The sequence below is a fragment of the Frieseomelitta varia genome, unplaced genomic scaffold, assembly GCF_011392965.1.
Source record: "Frieseomelitta varia isolate USP_RPSP 00005682 unplaced genomic scaffold, Fvar_1.2 scaffold_690, whole genome shotgun sequence".
In the NCBI taxonomy this organism is placed as follows: domain Eukaryota; kingdom Metazoa; phylum Arthropoda; class Insecta; order Hymenoptera; family Apidae; genus Frieseomelitta; species Frieseomelitta varia.
In genome coordinates this window covers 75336-95071 of record NW_025110468.1, presented here as the reverse complement: position 1 = coordinate 95071, position 19736 = coordinate 75336, and the positions used below count along the sequence as shown (strand labels likewise).

The 19736-nt window shown below is 39.8% G+C and overlaps 1 protein-coding gene across 1 annotated transcript in view; it reads left to right on the top strand.

Annotated features, from left to right (window-relative positions):
- The window catches only part of LOC122535257 (ras-GEF domain-containing family member 1B-like), a 176979-nt gene that overhangs the window by 112826 nt on the left and 44417 nt on the right, over nucleotides 1-19736 (top strand). Inside the window, exon 2 of the mRNA XM_043666644.1 lies at nucleotides 7311-7445. Coding sequence (XP_043522579.1) covers nucleotides 7311-7445 — 135 coding nt within the window. The remainder of the gene's footprint in view (nucleotides 1-7310; nucleotides 7446-19736) is intronic.

Here is a 19736-nt window from a genome sequence, read left to right as displayed (position 1 = left end):
ACAATGTATTCTTTGTGAAACGAATAGAACGAAAAAAAGTTCGTGCGTTTTTCCGCCTCTTCCATTTCAACGTCTCTGAATGGAAATTTAATGCTTTAGTCGTCGATAGTTGCAATTTAAAACGTGCTCCGCTCGTTTCAAAAACAAAACTTTTACATAGATCTTCTCTCGTAGCCATAACTTGCGATTCGCAATGAAACACACCATAGATCTTCGTTCGTGATTAAATTTATTACACGTTTCTCGGTTCAAACGTGCACGGTTTGCATCTCACGGTCGGTATCTCGGAACTGGATCAGGAAATTGTGAGATTCAGAGCTGTGCGGTAGACGAACTTTCATTCTATTGTGTTCTTTAGAACGCAATTAGGTTCGCCTATGCGCACACACGCGAAATATAATCCGAAATATAATCTCGCAAGGAGCGCGTTCTCTTCACTTATCGAAAAGCCATAACTTTGGAAACGATCGCGTCGCTAATCTGCGACCCAATCTGCAAACATACGTACGTACGTAATCGTGTACAGTGAGCGGCCGGAAATAATGGATCTTCGTCAGCGGGAAAATTCGAAGATCTATGCATCCCTGACGAAACGCTGATCGAATCGTTCTGCTTGTTCGGATCGTATTTAACGACGAAAGCTCCGTTTCACTTGGCGCTTTAACCCCTTGCGCTGACAACTGATTGCGGACCATAACGAGTGACCGAATCGTATACAATAATTCGTCGCTTTCTTTTCCTTTTGAACTCGCCGGTACGATTATCACTGGATAGAAATTATTAAGAGGTAATAAACTTATCATTTGTTTTGCCTTCGGTTGCAATTAAATATATACTTAGAAATATAAACTATTATATATACTATTATATATACTATACTAAACTATATACTATTATATATACTATACTAAACTATATACTATTATGTATATACTATATATATAATATATAGTATATATTATACTATTATATATATATATACTATTATATATACTATACTAAACTTAGAAATATAAACTAAACTATAAATTAAATATATACTTAAATATAAACTAAGAAAACGTTGCAATTTGGGACGAAAAGTTCTCGACGTGCGTGGCACGTGATTCCAGCGCAAGAGGTTAAAGTCACTGGGAACGTCAAAGTGTCGACGTTTCTGGCGAGAAAAAGAGTTTAAAACATGAATGGTTACCGAAGAAATAACTACGAATGAAAAAAAAAAATCCGCTAATTTCTTGGAATGTTTTCGCCACGCGCTTTGCTCTTGCTCGCTGAATGTTTCACAGTTTCCGAACGTGCCGTTTTAAACGAGGCGTTTCATATTCAAAAGATAAAGTGCTCTTTTGCGTTGCGTTCTCGCAGCAATTTTTTATCACGGACTGTACGGAAGTTGGAAAGTTATAACTCTCAACTTTTTCAGACTTCCATTTCTTTTTTTTTCTTTTTTCGAAATTATATTTCACTGTAGTATCGTGGGTTACCAGCAAGCGATAACTTGTAGCTGTAGTTTAATTCTAAGTACCACCCGACTCGAAAATAGCTTTGAAGGATCGTAAAAAGAGAAAAACAGACGCGTCGGAGAAACAGATGGCCTGTAGTGTTTGCCAACTGAAGAAACACGTGGAAATATGAACGTAGTGAAAGAGAATTGATCGAATCGTAGAAAGGAGTTGTTTGAGTCGTGAAAAGGACTTGTGTACTGGGTCAATCAGTTGTTAATTTGTACTACTCGTTACCTCATCCTGTCCCTTGTTTGTTTAATCACAATGTATTATTATTCATTATCATTAATCTCTACAAGACTATATATAGGAATATACGAGATACGAGGGAAAACGTGATTTTGTTTCTCGCAGCTTCCGCGGGCAAACGTTTCGAGTATCGAGCGTGGAGGCGCCGCGAGCGCGGCAGTTTCAGTCGACGTAATAATTAAAGCAGGAGTTGCGGATGCGGCCGGGAAAAAAGTAGCGCGCGTCCGGTCGAATTCGGTACGCGGAAACGTGCGGAAAACCACGGGCCGAAACATCCGGGAGAGCTCGGACGCTCAGGGGAAACTCATCCTCCGGTTGCCGATCTTTCGTAAAATAAGAAGCACGCGAGCGCGCCTCAAAGAAGCATCAGGCCGCTGAAATTTCAGCGGTGTTCTCGGCAGCGTAAGTTGCACGCAACCTGCGAGATTGCGGAGAGAGAGGGAGAGAGAGAATGTTTCATCGTACTCTCGAATTTTCGAGAGTAGTTACATGAATATATGCATAACTATAATGGCGATGTTTCTTCGCTCTTCTTCGTTTCGTGCAACAGAGGACAGAGAAGGTTTAGTTTCAAACTGAATAATAATAAGCAAATTTGCAAGTGGGCATGTCTCAAATGTTCCCGTTTGAAACGCAGCGATTTCGTAATTCCTTCGTTCGATAAAAAGTTTGGCGAGCCGCGCGACGAAATATATAATTGTACTTCTGCAGAGTGGCTTGCTAGAGATATTCTTGTATCTCAAAACGTCAATTTCCTCTCTCCTTAACGCGTCAACCTTCGCCTGGCGGATATTCAAAACGATCGCCAGAACTCGATTCCAGTTACCTCTCGGATCGTTTCATCTCATCGCGTAAATGAAACCACCATCGAACGAAACGATCTTCTTCCGCGCGCTTCCTCAAGGAGAAACAAAAAGAGAGAAATATCATCCGGCAGGTGTAGGTTGTCCTTGCTTCTTTTTTTCTTTCTCTCTTCTCTTTTTCCCTTTCCTTTCCACCTCACGGCCGATAAAAGATACCAGAGGTGGATCGAGCGTGGAATAAAGGGTGCCGGGGGGTGGTGGGTGAGGAGGGATCGTCTATAAAGAGCGATCGTAAAGTGGCGAACGTCACTTAAAGGGTCTTCAAACCTCTATTACTTTGAGAGAGAAGCACTCTGCGCTATTACCAATACACGAAATAAAAGCTGGTAGGTGGGATGCAAGCGTGGAACACAGCACGGGGATGAGGAGGGGGGCGAGGAGGGGGGGCCAGGTCGTGCCCGAGCTTTCGTCACCGACACTATCTCGCAACTTCTCGCGTACCGATTCCCTCTCTGTTTCGTTTCCTTCCACTTGTTCCAGCCTCGTTCGTCCCTGTGGCAACTCCCTCTTTCCCACCTACAAAGTGCCATTCGATCGGCCGCGATCCATTAAGGAAGGCCAAATATCGCTTTATCGACTCGCGACCTCCATTCTTGAAAGCGTTTTTAATGGAGCCGATCCTTCTCTTCCGCCGCAGCAACCGTCTTCTGCGTCTCCGCCTCACCGCCAGCGTGTTCGACGTGTTGCCTCGACTGTTATTGATTTTATGATTACCACGATTTGACGATCGCGCGTACCGCGCGCGTCCCCGATTTTTAGGGAAGATCGGAGAACGATGGCAATTAAACCGGTGTTCCTGGCCGCGCGTTCTTCTCAACGAGGGCAATTTGAGGCTGAATGACCGCGTGCTCTCCCCGCCTGCACCCGTAATGGATTGGCCTCTACGTGATTCTTGATTCCGTAATTACGGTCTTTTTCTTCCTTTTTAATTACGTACCTTTGTTCGCCGGGTTGAAACGGGGTACACGAGGAACCGGATATCTCCCGGTGGTTTCTAGGTTAGGTGGTTCTGGGTTCGATTGACTGGCTCGATACCGAGTCGTCCCTTCACGAGACTCGCGAACGACATTGTTTCGAGATTGCTTCTTAAAATCGTCCGATTACTCGTTCTCGAGAGACACTTCAAAACGAATCGCTTGATTTAAAATCAACCCCGCTCGAATTTTGAGGAAACGAATAAAAGCCCTATTTAAAGAGAACTCGGGGAAACTCGAGGTAAGCTCGGGGAATTGTAAAAAATTGAAAGGATAAACACGAGAGTTCTTTCTTGCCGGTGGAAATTTCCATAATTTTCATTTAATTTCAGTGTAGAAATTTGCTGTTTGAATTTTCGCTATTTTTCCCCATCTTTCTTTTCTTCCTCTTCTCTTTTCCTTTTTTCTATGAATACACAACGCGGCTTGGTTGATGGTAAATTGGTTGGGCTTCGTGGGACCGTGATTAAAGGAATTTCGCGTGTACAGAATGAACGTGACAACGGCGATGAGAGACGTCATGTTCAACTGCGGATTGATTGGTACGTCTATTCTTCTGTTTCGCGTCAAAGCTGAAACTCTTTCTATTTTCTGTTTCTGGTAAATCGATATTGCCCGTTTGTCCAGGAAATACATTAACAATTCAACCGCCGTGTGTTTATTGACAACCGAATAAAAACGAATGCACGATTGAACTTTCGTTCGCCGTTTTTCATTCTGTCGTTTTCCAATTTTTCAATGTTAAGGAGTTTACTTTCGATCGGATGGTCCTTTAACGATTCTATTTTTCCTGTTTGTGTGTATGTGTTTGTTTCACTATTTGCCAACGAGATAATTTGACTTAGAAACAAATGTTCTTCTCCTATTCTTCGCCCCCCTTTCGTATAGACAATTTTTCATCGAATATGCGAACACTTTTGTCCACTTCTGTGCGTAGATCGGAGATAACATCTACCTTATTTATATCTTTCATCCCTCGCCACACCCTCTGTTCCCCTTTCTTTCCTCGTGCTCATTTATCAATATTATCGCCACCTAATTTCACGCAAATCGTTCAAAATAATAACGGCACAATATCCGCGTTTTCATCCCGATTGATCTCACTGTCTTCGCCCGCGAAGAGGTGGGCCTCAGATATGTTTATAAAAACGATCGGTCTTTCTTTGCGAAACAACATATTCCTCTGGCGAGGAGCGAAGGATGAAATAGAAATTGGCGCAATTAAAAGATTCAGTTCCAATTGGTGGTAGTTGAGCGATCGATCGATCGAAATCAACTCCGTCGAAATGGAAAAGTTTCCCTTGACGAGCGATCTAATGATGCGTGTCGTAATCCTTCGTTAAAAGTCGTCGTTAAGCCGCGATATTGCGTGGAAAAAAATGCCGTGGCATTTCATTCCCTCGTAATTATCAGCCGTTCTCGTAAAGAAAAGCTCCATACTCCTTGAAAACTGTCGAGCGGATCGTAGTACGGTGATCGTAAACGGGGGCTTCGGAATCGTCGGTTGTTAATCGCGTTCACCTCTCGCAATTGAGAAAGATAGATTCGCAGTGTAACGAAAATTACAATTAAACGAATTAAATTAGGAATTAATGCGAAGTTGTTTTTTTTTGCTATTTTTTTTTCTTCTTTTTTTCAACGTTGCATCAAGTTGTCATAATTCACGGCAGCAACGATATTCGTATCTTTGACGCAGTTATTTACACGTTGAAAATTTACACGTTACAGGTACGCAGGTAAATTATATGTATGAACTTTTACATATTACGTCGCTACATCGCGATTATAATAGCATGGAAATTTGTACCTGACAATTTAAAATTGTTGCAACAACTCCTTGTTTTTCGTTTCCTCGTTGCGTCAACGTTAGAAATTATACTCGGTAAAGAAAGGAGAAATAATTGTGTCACTCGAAATCGCACTTAACGAAGATCCATGAATCTTGAATCTTTATTTCCCCGGGTCGTGTGTTTCCAGATATAATACATACGATTTACCTCGTATTAGATAAAATTCATTTCTATGAATATGTATATTTAACGCGTAGTATATTATATTGGAATCGACGAGATGCATTTTGATAACATTTTAGCGAGTCGGGTTTGCATATTCATAGAAACCAACGCCGGACAATTTTGCTTTTAATATAATGGCCACGCGGAGAATTGCTCCGCAGTTAAAATATGTTACAACAATATATTGTACTAGCGAGTCGATATCAAGTTCTTTATATTTTCCTATTGCAGTAATTTCTCGTCGAACGATGGATTACACGAAACATTTATAAAGTATATTCCACGCCAAATGTTAAACGATTAATTTCACTCGAGTGTCAATAATATAACATTCAATCGATCGCGAAAAATAAAAGAAGACAAGCTCAAATAAAATTCGAAGTAACGGTTGGTCAAAACCTCAAGTTTCTGATTTATGAAATAAAATAAACTCGATACTATATATATGACGTTCTTCGCTGAACGTTCGCCATTGGTAGATGAAAAACGAGTGGACACGTTCGACGAAATTTCCCTTCACGACCATCTTTGCGCCGTCTAATCTGTCTCGCAAACGCCTCGTTCGTTCCACGAGAAAGTTCGTTCAGCGAGGAAACCTCGAAGCAGAAAAACAGTATTCGAGAAAAGGCTTGCTGAATGAAAGACACGAACCGGGTGAAAGGAGCAGAATCGAGGCGAGATTCTAGCGCAGATTCCGCCGAGGAAACGCTTCGAGCAAATAGTACCCGTGGCTTTCTTAGCCGTGTTTCTTTCTCGTCCGATAATTTACAATCTCAGATTGCGCCACTCGTATCCTCGTAATTTTTGGGTAACGCCTTATTGCGCCGCTCTGGTCTACCGTTGTCGCCTATAAATCCAGTTGAAGGAAAATTAACGGGCAACATTCGTCGAGAGATGTGAAAGAAAAGAGTCTTATCTCTTAGCGAGAGATTAACGTGCACGATTAATTGAAACGCGTTGGAAGATTTGGATTTTTGTTTGTTTGGCCAAAGGTTGCGAGATAATTAAAGGTCATTGGTTTCGCGAATGATTAATTTAACTTTGTGCCTTTTTCAATGATTTCATCTTTAGTAAAAAAAATTACATTTATCGTGTAATGCGAAAGGATGATTTCCTCCATATAATAGTTCAATTCTTCATCTTCTTTTTGGTGAAAGAGACCAAAATTTTTGAGATTTACTTTTCATTCTTTAAAAATTAGATTCCTTTGAAGGAACAATTTACGTACTCGTAACAAGAAATTAATGTATAACATTTGTCGAGAGAAACGAGAGGAGAATGTTCAATTTTCTAGCGAAAGATTATTGTGCACAATTACAATTGGAAAATTTTTCATTTGCTTAGCCAAAAATTAACCATCTCTGGAAAGAATAATTAGTTTTATTCTTTCTTGTCTTTTCTTCTCTTGCCAAATCTTTTCAATTTTTTCATTTTTGACCAAAGATTAAATTAATCTTGAAAGTTTAAGATTTTTATTTAAATCGACCGATTAAATTAACTCTTCTGTAAATAATTCAATTTATTGAAATGCACTATATAGAAAGATACAATTTCTTTATTTGGATTCATTGTTTACCTTGAGAAATTAGATCTCTTTAGAGGAACAATTTAAGTATATGATTATGAACAATGTATCCAATTAATATATATTCGCGATAAGGAATTTTGAAATATATTACTTCAATATAATATTTTTTCTTTTTTTAGAGCTTGCCACAAACACCAGCTGGCGGTGTCGGTGGAAAAGGAAGCGGAAGTGCTGGCGCCGGTTCTGGTATGGTCAATGGCTCTGGTGCCGATCATCAAGATATTCGTGACGGTGCTGCTATAAATACAGAACACGTGAGTAATTCCTCATACTCGTGATTTTTTTCTAACATATGTATATATAAATCACGTTAGAGTTAAATATCAGAATTTCTTGAACTTTTGTCATTTCACAATAAATTTTAGGCAAATTTTAAGGAGTCTAAATTTCTAAAATAGAAACTTCGATCTTCAAAATCGTAGCAGATTTAGACACAAAAAAGAAAATTTTCAACATCTGAATTACAGTTTGACGTAAAGTAGAAACTTCGATCTTCAAAATCGTAGCAAACTTAGATGCAAAAAAAGAAAATTTTCAACATCCGCATTACAGACGTTTTAAATTTTACAATTTTTCCGAAGGATTGCGCTTTTTCCAATTTTTCATTTCGCCGCGTCGTGTCAAAGTATCCCTGAAAAGAAACGATCCGAGAATCGTGAGTGTGGAGGCCTCGCGCTTTAAAACCCAGCCCAGCTGGATTCTCGTCGCGATTTCTTTTCACCAAGTTGTAACAGTTTATAGTATCGGCAAGTTTCGCTCGAGTGCTTCGAACACTTTTGCGAACCAGTCTGGAATGACTGAAACCCGTAACAGAATCGTCTGGCACGAAATATCGTCGTGCTCGCGTGAAGTAGGGGCTCGATGGCCGAGGGAAAAAGCTGGACGAGCTGTTGGCCAAGTGAGCAAGAACAAATCGGCCGTTTCTTCGGCAATGATCGCCGTTACTATTCGTCGAAACTTCTTTGAAAGTACCGCAACGAGGAAAGTTTCGCAGTGAAAGCAACAAAGTGAGCCGTTCAGCGCGTCGGTGGGCATTGTTCGCTTCCTTTTTGTCTTATTTCGCGACCACCTTTACATCCCGCGGGGGTTTCGCGAAAAAATAAAGGGGAGGAAGGTCATTGGCGTGGAGCAGCTCGGGGAAAATTGCCCCAGCAATTGCCGAGCAAAAAAGCATCGAGCTTCGATGTTACGTGTGTGCGTTCACACCGAACAAACGAATCAAATTTGTGCCTCTATTCGTATCGTTGCTTTCATTAACGAGCGTCAGTGTAATAAATTAGCGCGAACGAGCGTTCTTTCGTTTGGTACAAACGTACCATTATTCGATTCTCGCAATTTTTACATATCGAAATCAAACGAGTATTAATTTTTGTAGTAGGTATATTAACTTAGAGATTAGAAAGGTGTAGTAACACGAATGTGTTTTGTGTCAGTATCTTTTAAAATAAAATAATTATTTGCTCTATATATATATATATATATATATCATCATCTTGACGCAAAGATGTCTAGCTTGTAACGTCCAATAGTTGAAAAATACATTTTCCTGAATCACGCTTCGAATCATCCGAGAGGTCTCAAAAAAGAAAGAAACAAACTTGGAGAAAATATTTAAGAAACTGGATTCTCGTGCAGTTGAAGTTGCTGAACTCATTACTCATTACTCGAACTAGGGCGTGGTGTGCAGACCCGACAGTTGCGGCGGGAGTCGTCCGCAACTTGATCAACAGGATTGGAAAACAAAAGAAAAGAAAAAAAAGAAGAAAGAAAAATGAAAGAGGAGAAAGAGAGAAAAGGACAGCGGGGAAGGCAGTTCAATCGGAAATCGGCCGGACGTAGCCCGGGAATCCAGGAATTAAGCGATTACTTGCGAAGTTAACCATTGTTTCAGCCAGTCCATCAATCGAGTCCCACCTAGCCACCCCCTTTGTGCAATTCCCAGCCTCGCGCGCGCCTCCTCGTCCGATTTTCGCACGTTGATCCATTCGCACGGAATTAAAACCTATCTACGTTTCTCCGTCTGCTGCTTGGTCGAGATTCGGCAGTCGGAAACGGAGGGTGGAGCCTCGATGCTCACAGAACGGCTGCCGCAATCGTTTGTTTCGATCGGTTACTGATCGAGTTCGTTGCTGACAGAGAAATATGATCAGACCGCGAACTTTTGTGTTTATTTTTATACTTTATATGTTTCTTATAATTTACAGGGATTTAAAAAGAAAAAAAAAAAGAAAAATCTGCGTATCGTTGAGATTTTTTATATTATCGTTTCTCGTGCTCTTTAGACCGTGGACTTGTACGTTTATTTTTATATTTTATACTTATTGTAATTTACAGCGATTTAAAATAGAATCTGCGTGTCGTTAGGATTTTTATGTCATAGTTTTTTATTTGATTTTCTTTCTTACTAACTTCAGTTGACTATTCACTTTCAGCTTTGACCATTGTTTCGGCCTACGGACTTCACAGACACTGCATTAATCCACTCTATTATTCTTTCCCCTTTTGTGACAATCTGTTTGCACAGTGTCCCAATTTCTTTCTTTCAGGCTCTTTTCGTCCTTTCATCCTCTCGTTTTTTCACAGTTTCGAAGCATTGACAAAATCTTGTCCAATTATAGCTCACATTTTGATTATAAACTCACACCGAGAACGTCGATTTCCTCTCGAAATATTCTTCGCCTGTAATGCCTTTACCGACAATTTTGATTCGTTTCTTTCTGTTTTGCTCCCGTCTGACTTTTTTCCACCCACTCTCCGGGAGCGCTTTGTTTCATTGCTATCGAGCAAACTTGACACTTTGCTTTATTTTTCTCTCCTTTTTTTCCTAACTGGGTGGATGCCTCTTTGCAATTTTCGACGATGCGCTATCGATTTAAATGAGACTGCAGAATGATAGCAGCTCGAGCCCCAGCCGATTCCCACGCTGGTTATATGGATTCTATAATCGAAAAACCGAGATAGGGGCAGAGGAAAATGAGGAGGGCTGCAGCCCGAATATTTCATCTTCGCCGAGAGAGAGACGAGAGCTTTCACCAAGTCATTGTACCTACGGGGTAATATTTTGGACGACTTTCGTCCAACGAACGGCCCGATCCGCCAGAGAAATTGTTAATCAATATCGGATGTTCGTTGAAATCCGCCGCAGACGTTCCAGACATTACGCTCCGTTCTGATTGAAAACAAATATCTTTCTACCAATTCCCTCGCTCGCGTGACATATTTCCTCGCATTGAACATCAAAAAAAGAAAAGAATATTCACATTCGTCAATTAATTAGTAGACCGCGGACGTTTGTACAATTTGTAGCTTCTTTTGCAGTAGAGTTTTGATTAATTGGCAACATTTTGAGTAACAGTAAACGTATCAAAGTAAAATATTTAATTTGATCCAGTTTCAAAGCTTAACGCGACTAAATAATACGTTTAAATGCACAAAATTTCAAGAATGAATTCAAAATTCAGAGGTGAAAGTGAAGAAAAGCTCGCTCCGTGTCGCGCGCGTTAATTCCCTCAATTCTTTGGCAAATAGGCTCAGCGACTTGGTTGATTTGCTAATTATAGCGTCGCGAACGCGATAATTCTGCCAACAGCGGAACATGAAATATATCGACTTATCCGTATCTTCCGCGAAAGTTCGCTACGTCTTGGCTTATCTGAGTAGGGCAGTTAGTTCTACGGAAACCATGCTAACTATGAAGTTGCACCGTACTTTCCCTCTCTCTCTCTCTTTCCCTCTATTAAACATACACACACAAATAAGAGAATTTCTGAGAATATTAGAATATCAGACTTGAATACACGTGTATCGATATATCTAGAAGCAACTCCCCTAACTGCTGTACATAATCACCGTGGAAATGAGACGAAATCGATACGCCGGCAAATTCATCGACTCCCGGTATTATTCACGTCCATGCGATTAAATTTATCTCGCTCGAATTATATTATATTCTAACTATAGTGTAACATAATATTCGAATACAACATTTATGTTCATGTCGTTGTTATACGTACGTACATATGTATACATTAATTAATTCTTCGCTTTAGTAATTGTAACTTAATAATTGAAATTTGAAGCATTAATTATTGAACGTACAATTAGTCTATAAAATAAATACGTTGAATTATCGGATGACGACGCCGCGCCAACATTGTGACACCAGCAATTTGTGGAAGCGATGGAGTTAACGCTCTAAAACGTTTGGAACCTTCTCGTTGGTCCACGCTTCTGTTTATAAAACACACTTGTGAAATTCAAGTAATTCGTTCTTCATTCAACGTCAAACCTTTCGTTTTTGCTTCTATACCAAACACTTCCTTAAAATTCAGTGATATTAATACAGAATGGGCCAAAAGTTTCTTCTCACTATTTCTTTTTCTTCTTTTTTTTTGTAATTAAACTGCAACAAAAGATAAAAAAAAACCAATTTTATTAATTTTAAATTAAACTCAAGTTCAAGCATGATTCCATTGTCAGATTTTAAAAACTTATTTCCATCGTTGGAAAAAATGTATGTTAAATTACTGGTTTATTTCTGTAGAAAGTGATTATTGTACAAGTAAAATAATTCAAATACGATCCATTTGTCTTTGGTCGACGATCAATTTTCGTTCGACAACAATTCGTCGAACGTACATGTACGAAAAAACGCGGCTCGGTCATACGAATATCCACAGAGTCGCCTTCCGGACAATTATCCGCGAACGTACTATTTTCTTTTTAAACGGGAGTATTACGTCGCAAAGGGCATCCGTCTCGAAAGTGGTCTGCAGCAGCGAGCAGCCGGAAAATTAGTCGGCGACATTCACCGGGGGACCGGAAGTAGCAAACGACGACAAACGTAACTCCGCACTGGCCGCGAGCACGTACACATCCGTCGACGTTTTATCCACCTCCTCCTCCCTCCTCCCCCCTGTTCCTCGTTGTATTTTCGTGCACCACCGGCTGAACAGGAAAGGAAGGGGGAGAGGGAGGGAAGGAAGAGAAACTAATTCCGTAATTGCGATTCAAATTTCTTTCGTGCAAACTAGCACCCCTCCCTCCACCCGGCTTTCCACGCGTTTTCTTCGTCTTTACAACAGGGAAGACCTATTTGTTTTCCTTACTTTTCTTTATAATTCTCCTCCTTCCTTTCACCGCCGCTTTTCCACCCTTTTATTTTTGCCCGCACGGAAGCCGCGGTTCCGCTCTTTCTTTGCCCCCTACCCGTGTAATTCCAGTCTTATTTATTTCCTTCGGAGGAAAAATTCTGCGTTCTCCCCGCCTCCCATTTGTTTCCCTTTTCTTTCACTCACATTCCGTCTCGTCCTCCGGTTAATGCTTGACTCACGTTGGATTTCTCTCTGCCTCTCTTTCGTCCCTTTACGTATGTCGCTGATTCTTTTCCCGAGTCTGTTCCCCGGACCTTGTTATTTTAACAGACAGCTCGCTGCCAACGGAGAACAGATTCGTCCACTGTCTCTCCTCCCGCGATATTCGCTTACGCGGGCGGAAAGTTCGATTTGCAAAATCATTACTCTTATCGCGCCAAGTATTGGTAGATAAATATTATACTTCACGAAGAAACGTGAAATTTTCAAATGCCGCGGCAGCAGTTTCCTTTATTATCTCGTCGAAGAAGAAATCGCGCAGAATTTCCAAAGGTCCTTCGTCTTTCAATTTTCAAAAGCGAATCATGTTTCCTCTGTCTGCCCATTTTCTGCTGCTCGCAACGTTCTTCCACCTTCGGACTCGCTCCCTTCTACCATTTTTCTCTCCCGATTCCGACACGGCCGCTCTTTTGCCGCTTTTTTCCCCCGAGCCCCGTTCCGAACGTTCTTTTCCTTTCGTCTTCATTTCATCTTCTTTGAACCACGCTCTAATTCCTTTCAGTGCACCGCAACCCCTTTTGCCGAGTCGGTCGTTTCCCCAGGATGCATTCAATGCACACACAACTGTCGTTTGGCCGACTTCCGTTTCCTCGGTGTACAAACGTCCTCCTCCGCCTCGTTGTTTCATTTTTTAGGCCGTGAAATTGCAGCCCAGAATATACGGCGCAAACGGAAATGAAAAATTAACCGAAACCGCTCTTTTCTCGCGCGACCTTCCGAGTTGATCAAACTCGATTAAATAAATCGTTTTCCTATTTCTACCGAACGAAACGATGATATTATTACGTGTACGTACGATTAAAATAATTTTAACAATAATAAAAAGTAGTAAGATAATTTTAATAATAATAAAAAGTAGTAAAATAATTTTAATAATAATAAAAAGTAGGAAACAGAATGAATTTCGAACGAACCTTCCCCCTTGAATTCCATGTGTCCTTTTCTACGTATTTGAAGACTGTTTAATTTCTAGTTGATTTATGACATTTTGATCGCAAATTTCATTCTTCCAGACTGATTATCCGAAAAACCACTTATCCGAACGGATTTGTCTTCCAATTAAGTTCGGATAATTGACGTTCTATTGTAGTCGTATTACCAGAAAGAATTCATGATCAAAATCTTTCTGGAAGAAAGCTTTCGAATAAAATTGGTGCTATAATTTTATTGTAATATAATTTAAGAATAGATTTGTTGTCAGATCAATATGTTTGCATTAAATAACCTGCTGTCAGATTGATAAACAAATAATATCTATCAATAAATATCTGTCAAGTAAAAAACAAATAAATATCTATCAAGGACGAATATAAATTTCGTCCTTTCGCTGCGATTATCATTTATTAAGAAGAAACAATGTTCATTTCGAACGGCGTGCTTTGACTTCTCTACCCCTTCCGTTCAATATCTCCTTCCATATCTGACCGTTTGTTCGTACCTCTCCAGAACAGGAAATGAAAAACGCAGCGACGGAACGAAGACAAACGGTTAAATTAAAGTCTGATTAACGGAGTGTCTTAGAAACTGTGCATTCTAGTTCTCCAGCTCGTAAAGACGAATTATTCTGCGTCAGATCGGCTGGCCTGTCTCGCGAGCCAGCCCCCTCGTGCCTTTCACTGAATTTTCATCTCATTTCCGGCGCCCGACGTCGTAAAAGGCGCGAAAAACTCTTGATAGGAACTCGTTCCATCGAAGTTATAGACTATACCGCAATTGTGAACGATTCAGATGTTTGATGTTCATCGTACTAGGGAAAAATTTCCTCTGTGCGAGCAAGGAATTTACTCTTGCTCTTATTATTCTTTTCGCGGAAATGTAAACAGCAGTAAGAAGAAACGACGTGATCGACGGGTGTATTTTAAAAAGACATACGAAAGGGAAAGGTATTAAGGTATTAAAAGATATTATTAGGGACACCCATAAGCAATGTCGTGACAATCTAGTGACAATAATTCAACTTATTATAATATAACATGATCTATATTCTTGTTAAATATATTAACATTTAGCGTGCTTATTGTATAAATTATATATTACAGATTGAAACTGTATTAACTCTTAAATGAAATAAAATTTTGTACAGTATCATAAAAGAAAAACATTACTTATGGATACCCCTAATATAATCTAGAGAATATTTGTTTTTACAAAGTTTTTCTATTATTTTACTAAATTACTGTGAATTAATTTCTATTGTTACAATTTTCTTATAAAATTTTATTACTCTTCCTTTTCTTAAAAGATTCGATCAGTATTTTATTGACTTCTACTTTTGAAACGTAGAATTTATTAACGAGATAGAATTAACATTAAATAATACGAAATATATTTTAGAGTTGTTGTTAATTTTATATAAACATTGTTATTTTTAATGAACGTTTATCCCGTTTGCTCGCCGCTCGGTCGATAAAGGATGAAACCATTTAAGTAAATAATTCGTCAATTACTTTGAACAAATAGCGCGCATGTATGACGCAATCGTGTGCTCAAATATTCCAATCGAAAATCGATTGGAAAGAGCTTGCTGCAAAACCGTGTTGAATAATGATTGATTCGATTAAAAGATAATTACGCAAGCCGAACAGTGGACCAGTCTCATTTCATATTCAAGAGTTAGCGTTAAACATAAATACGACTGTAATATTTAATAGTCGCTTGCAACGAGAATTTTGATTTTAAATCAAAGTGCAAAAGACAAATCGAGGATTACTGTGCTAGTTAAAAAATGTCTGCAGAAATCTTTTCAGGCGGCAAATTTGTATATAACTTAGAATTACAGTACACAAGTTGAAATGAAAATGAAAAATTATCGACAATTTCAATTGATATAATTTTGGAAAAAAAGAATCATGTACCGATCCACTTTACAAATGATTTTACATCATGTAGAGGGTGAAAAAGTGAGAATACTTTTTTTTTTAAACTGTAAAAATTCAAACATCTATAAAAACTCTTAAAAAATTAAATTTAAGTTTAAATTATCAGTAATTTTTCATTATTATTGGTATAGTTATTTTACACACAAACACACAGTTTCTAAATTCCAAATTAAAGAAACTCTGAATGGAAATTTTACGTAACGGAAAAAGAAATTTCGAAAGTATGTTCTTCTTTTGGAAAGAAAAGGCTGTCATTTAATCTCGTTGTCCTCGCTGTTTGTATAAAATGAATAAATAAATTTTCGGAAAATATTGAAAATGAACGAACCGCGGCAGGAACTTAGGTTGCAAACTTTCCATCGAAATGCAAGAAAAATCGATTGCTTCTGGATAGGTGCACGTGTAACACACGTATGTATGTACGTAATTTCAGTTGACGAAACTTTGTCCGCCACGAGTGAACTTGGCGCGCGCTGATTTGCATCAATTTTTCAATTTTCCACGGTCACGTCTGCCGTCGTATTTCCATGATTCGTATTTATACGAGTAGAATGTCTCGTCTGCGGCGCTTCCTGCCAGTAGTTTCTCGTTTCACTTTGGAACAAGCAATAAGAGGCCATCTTTTATATCGTCTCGCTGCGAGGGAGTTTCCGCGGAAGCGTACACGTAGAAGAGAGAGAGAGAGAGAGAGAGAGAGAGAGAGAGAGAGAGAGGGAGAAAGCACGCCGAAAGTTACAATTTCGCGTTCAATCTGCGACTTCAGTCTGTTTGCACGCGCTTGCCGAGCTTATGAACTGGAACGTTAACTTAGAATGTCAGATTGCCTTGATTTTCCACTTGGCAGTTTACGGTTACTTTCTTGCGACTTGCTCGTCGATCTTTCCATTCCAAGTTGCCAGGTTTATTTTCGTTCGCGAACGATATATTTTCATAAATCATTCGTTCATTTACATTACGCTCAGATCTCAAGATTCTTGAGATGAAATTTCGAACTGTTTTCGACCATTTTGTACAAAATTTAAATAAAAAACTAAAAAAGAAATGTCCTTTAGCTCGTTTCTACTTCATTTTGGAAAGAAAAGATGAGAAGGTTCGCTTTCGTTTTTCCACTCATTTGTTTACACTTATTATTATTGTCATTTGTTCATTTTATCATCCGCATCGTTTACATAGTGAAAATACTGTTCAAAAGATTGGCAATACAAACGATCAATTAAATCAATTAAATCATTAATCACTATGATTGCAGCTAAACATTGTTCCAGCGACGTTCGGGTTAGGCACTGCGGCTACGATTTGATCTCTAAGTTACTCTTTCGAGTTGATTGGCAACGAATGTACCTACCGAATGAGTGAGAGAATTAAAATTTTTCTGTGTCTTCTTTCCAATCTTTTTTAAACTGGAGCAATTACGAGCAAATCTCTAAAGGACGGTTCTCTGTAACTGAGATTTCCCGAAATTTTGACATTTAAATTCCAGACACACTGTAGACTGTCGTATACATTCATACATTATATATATTATATATTATGCACAATCTTCGCACGGAAAAAATTGATCTCGAATTCGTAGCAACATCGCAGCGCAAAAATCAGAAACGTTTGAACCAAAGCTCCTAACGTAATTCAGTTAGTATTTCACCGTGGGAAATATACCCAGTTTTCATAGTGGGTGCGCGCGTACGTTTCTCGCCTCGACGAAGAAGCAAATCGCTTTATGCTTTTCCTGTTCCACGCATTCCCCGTGCATTTTAATCGCATCTCGCGACACTTAAGGGCGAAAGGTGGCAGGGGTGGTTCGAACACGAGGGGATTGGAAGTTGGTAGACGCACGATGTAACAACGAGAGAGGGTTGAACGTATTATTAAGCCGGATGTATAAAAACTGCCGGCTCGAAAGAGGCGAGGGGTTGAAAGATGGAAGGGGAAGGGTTGGAGGAGGATGGAAGCATGCTGTTAGCACGCTTGGATGAAACGAATAGAAAAGGAAGAAGACTCAACGCGGTATAACAAAGGATCCCGGTAACGTGGCTCTGAATTTGCCCTCCCGACCCTCTTCCACCCCCATTTTTTCTGGCGCATTGCTTGCTATTTTCTCCAGTCTTTTTTTTTTTTTGCTTCTTCTTCTTCTTCTTCTCTTTCCTTCCTCTTTCTTCGTCCTGTTCAAACCGCATAATGCGGCAAGCATCCCTTCTCTCCACTGGTGAATTCAAAGGCGATCGCGGGTCCGTTTTATTAAAACGCTAACGCTGGTTATTAAACAGGGGCGACATCGCCGCGTTACAATTGCGCCGCGTCTGGATGAAGTGGAACAGCAGCGAATTTCATTCCACGAACGGTTGATCAAATGAAGCTGTATATTCGCGTAGAAATACGTTCACAGCGTTTGTTCGCAATATTTATACGCTTGTTAAGGAAGTTCGTTAAATATCAGGGGAAATTGCTCGTTAACAATTTTCAATCGGCCGAATCTTCTCCTCCTCTCGCCCCTCTCCCCGGGACTTTAATTAAAGAATAAATAACTTCTCGCTTTACGTGAATTAATCGTCAGCAACAATTAAACGGCTAATTAAACACGGTCCCTTAACGAGTGATCTCTCTTTCACTTTTCTAGGAAGTTAGACGCGGTGTTGTTGGTTGTTTCATTCGGCACGGTGATACTTTCTTTTGCCCTTGTTGCAAGGTAAATGGCGAGTTTGCTTCAGCTAAATGTTCAATTTTCAAGTTCAGTTGTGCGTTTCATTTTTAAGATAATGACTTGCCTTTCACACGAGTGTGCAGAAATTATATTTAACAGTTTTACGCGGTTTCTTTTCGCGATGTTCCTGAAAACATCGGTATCAAAAGAACGAACAAACCTCGTTTCGAAACCCAATACGATGTACCAACGATTCTTAAATTTTACCTGACTTTGGATAACGTACACTCCTTTGAACTTTCAAGTGCAAGGAAGAACCACGCGACGATACTAGCATCGAAAATGAAAAACAGTGAATTTTTCACCAAGCATAGGGAATGAAATAGGATGAAATAAAATAGAAACGACAAAGATTCGATTCGAGGCGACGCGTTTCGCCAGGCTGCCAGCAATTTCGCATTCCGTTAACACTCGCAGCTGTCGCCGCCGGTTGAGGCGATAAGACGAAAGACGTTTAAAATTCCATTAAGTTTCCGGAAAGAACGAACGATAAGATTAGCGGACAAAAGGATCCGGGCACACGAGCTCCGGCGAAATTTTCCTAGTCGCGCGTCTATCGCTCGCCAGCCCGTAAACTGCAATCTCTGCCAGGCGTCGTTTCGTATTTCCCAGCGCCGCCGCTGGAAAATTTGTTATCGTGATCACTTGCACCCTCGTTCCATCCAATTTCACCGGGATAGAGACGTCGGTTGTCCTCCTTCGAACGAACGCGAGCGATTCGCGCGGAATCGCGAACGATTACATACACAGATGACTTTACAATCCTTGCATCTTCCTGTTGCGACATATATAACGCTGATATAACGACGTGACACGCAAATGGCAAACTCCGTAATAGCGCCGTGTGTCTGACACAGGTACGTACTACAGATGACGAGGTTATGTTGCAAGCATGATCACACGAGTCAACGTGAGATGGCTCGATTTCGTTAGAATATAGGTTATTAAATATCAATTTTCAACTTCTTTTTCTATTTGCATCTCGAGCAAACTATATTAACTTCTTGTTCGTTCTCATTTGAGAGAAAAATCTCTATACATTATAAAATCGTAAAGTGGCTGTGAAAAGTTTGCGTGTAAAATTCGCAATTTTCTGATTTTCAAGATTGCTCTCCACTTCTAATCACGTCAGGCCGGCCCCCTTTTTATGGTTCTTGGCTGTTTACAAACGATGCCCGATGAAACTGGTATAAATCTCGTCCTTTTTATATCCGCAGGATCTACGAAGCAATAAAGTTTACAATCTTTCCGCGCTCGCGACCTCGCACGATAGCGATCGCTTCGCCCGAGCTCGTGCAAGCTCAGCTCGGACACGTTTGCGAGGTGAGCAGCTTTTCATAAAAGTTACCCGTATATAAATTTCGCGCTTGCCTGAAGCTGTCTGTATCAACGATTTTGTTGTTCCGTTCGATCGGTGATTTCCTTCAAAGAAAGAAAAAAATGTTGAAAGTAGTGAGGAAACCTCAAAGCTTGTTTTTCTTATCATCATTTTATTGGATATTAGGACCAAGCGACAAAAATTTAAGAAATCTCAACATTCGTCCAATTCTAATGTCAAAGTTTGAAAATCAGTAAGTTAAAACTTAAAAGGGAATC